At 32.9% G+C, this 2,383-nt stretch overlaps 1 protein-coding gene across 2 annotated transcripts in view; it reads left to right on the top strand.

Annotated features, from left to right (window-relative positions):
- LOC106685801 (putative ferric-chelate reductase 1 homolog) overlaps positions 1–2,383 on the top strand; it is a gene marked incomplete at its 5' end in the record, with an annotated part of 42,523 nt that overhangs the window by 19,378 nt on the left and 20,762 nt on the right. For both annotated transcript variants that reach the window (XM_014428726.3, XM_014428725.3), the window contains 1 exon segment: positions 2,085–2,311. In XM_014428726.3, the coding sequence (XP_014284212.1) occupies positions 2,085–2,311 (227 nt within the window).

Genomic DNA, 2,383 nt, shown 5'->3' with positions numbered 1-2,383 from the left:
ATTAGGTTACAATCTTAGTTGCCGAGATGAAGCGACGGACTAAGATTGCTGGAGAGAAGGAGAGGATATAGGCCATCGTCTTAGGTGTGCGTACAAAGATAACAACTTCTCTATCTCAAGCAATGTATACGCCACCTGTGCCATGACTAGTCCCAGGAGAGGATGTGGATCTACGATTGAATTTGGGGGATTTAGAGTCCCTTATTTATAGGCCTAGTCCATGCGGCTGTGACCGAGAAGCGATCAGTACATGTCTGCTTGAGATAGTTTCGTGCATTGGATTGTTATCATTTATTATTCATTGTACAGATATTGCTAAATATTATGTACAGAAATTATTAATATATAAAAATAACAATGTGTTTTTTACAAAATGAAGCAATATTTAAATTTGGGAGCTTCGGTGAGGCTCGAGGTGCTGCGCTCTGGTGAGCTTTTACTATACCACTTGCTCCCTCTCGCTACATTCTTATCTCTTGCTACTTTTTCTGGTTACTCTAAGTTTTATGAAGTACTTTTAAGTATTTTAAACTGCCTTAAAGTTACCTTCTTTCCAATCTAACTTATCCTTTTAGTTATATTATATAAAAAAAGACATGTGTGTGTATTAATATTAGGGTTCACTTTTAAAAAGAATATAAGTGGATACAGTTCATTCATTGCTCTAAGTAAAACCATGGTCTGTGTAAATTCTAATTTCGATTAACTCTAAAAAACAATGGTTTGTAAAACCATGATAACAGACCAGGATGGCCTGTGGGTGTATCCTTAATGATGGTAGGAAGGAAAGAGTCACTTCAACTTGGCATTAAACAAGGAATTGGACATATGACTGCTTAGTTTAAAAGTTTAAACTTTAAGATCCTCAGAAATGCACTAGAAAACACTAATCTAAGTGGAATAAACATAAGAAGGTTACTAGTAGTCTGAAAGTTTTAAAAGTAAAAATGTGACAAAAGTAATGGAGTCACTTTAGGGTAGAAATATTAGTCATTGATATGGATAATAAAGAAAATCACTCAGGAACACCACAGGATAGGAACAGCATCTGAGATGGATTAAGGAGAACAAAAGTTATTTGATATAGAAGAGTTTATTCAATCAGTGGACCAGGGCAGTTTCCCAAGAAAAAGGAAATATGAAATTTGTAGGTTATAATTAGGTTGTTAATATAACACTACAGGAAATAGTGCAGAATGATAAGATTTTATTAGATTGACTAAAATGATCAAAATCATTTTTATGAAATTTCAGGATGATCATTGTAGAACATCTGGGAAAAGATAAAATTGTGGGGATTGAAGCTGGGATAGTGTAATTCATTGGTCTATTTTTTGCAGGGAATAAGAAATGTCCATTGCAGTTATCTTGTAAAATTTGAAATGGATTAATTGTTGAATTCGGGAGAGATATTTTTTAAGATTTAGGATAGGGGACATTCTTAAAGGATGTTAAGAATATAGTGCAATTCAGCACATCAGGTAGTAGATTGGTGATTAGTTTGAAATGCAAGAGGATGAAGGTTGTAATTTTATGTTGGTCCATGGATTGGAAGATATTTTAGGTCATTTTTGTTTAAGATTGTTATTGTTTGGGATTAATTGAAAAGGTTGATTTATTTGAGGAATGACAAATTTCAGTCTTGGACTAAATGGTCTAGAGGCTAAAAAAGATTGGATAATAAAGAGATAATCTCTTTCTTAGCATGGATTAGGGACTTAGCTCAAGGGAAATATGGGTGCTTTTTTTTTTACAGATTGAAGGAAAAATTGAGTTCTGGTGTGAGAAATGGTAGATACAGAATAAAACCGCTAGAATTATTGGAAGACCAAGTTTAAAAAAAACTTGCTGGATTCCAATCATCTGGGAGGTGCAAATGTAGAATAAGAAAAATTAATCAGCATTAGGGAAGGAGAATCACTCAATGAGGTAAAATACTAAGTTTTTCAGGAGTGAAGTGATAGGAAGATGATAAGTTACAAAATTTCTTAATTAGTATAATTTATACAAATGTTAGGTTGAGCTATTGTAGTATGTTTTCTAATTTATTTTTGTTGTCATTTTTTTTTTTTTTAATGTTACAGATGGTGGTATTGGTTTTCATGATCTTTTTTATGTATCCAGTGGCCAACAAAGGTTATTATCAGATATAGCAGCATTTTCATCCTCATCAAAGCTTCTTTTACGTTTACATGGCTCATTTATGGCAGCTGCTTGGCTTGGTTGTACAAGTATTGGTATTGTTTTAGCACGTTATTTTAAACAAACATGGGTTGGTAGCTCTCTCTGTGCCAAAGATCTATGGTTTGCTGTAAGTATCACTTAACTGTCTCCTAAGTACTAATTAATACTAAACACTAATAATTATATATATATATATTTT

The sequence above is a fragment of the Halyomorpha halys genome, unplaced genomic scaffold (genome assembly GCF_000696795.3).
Source record: "Halyomorpha halys isolate HHAL.00 unplaced genomic scaffold, Hhal_1.1 Scaffold745.1, whole genome shotgun sequence".
Taxonomy (NCBI): domain Eukaryota; kingdom Metazoa; phylum Arthropoda; class Insecta; order Hemiptera; family Pentatomidae; genus Halyomorpha; species Halyomorpha halys.
This window is presented reverse-complemented; position numbering and strand designations above follow the sequence as displayed.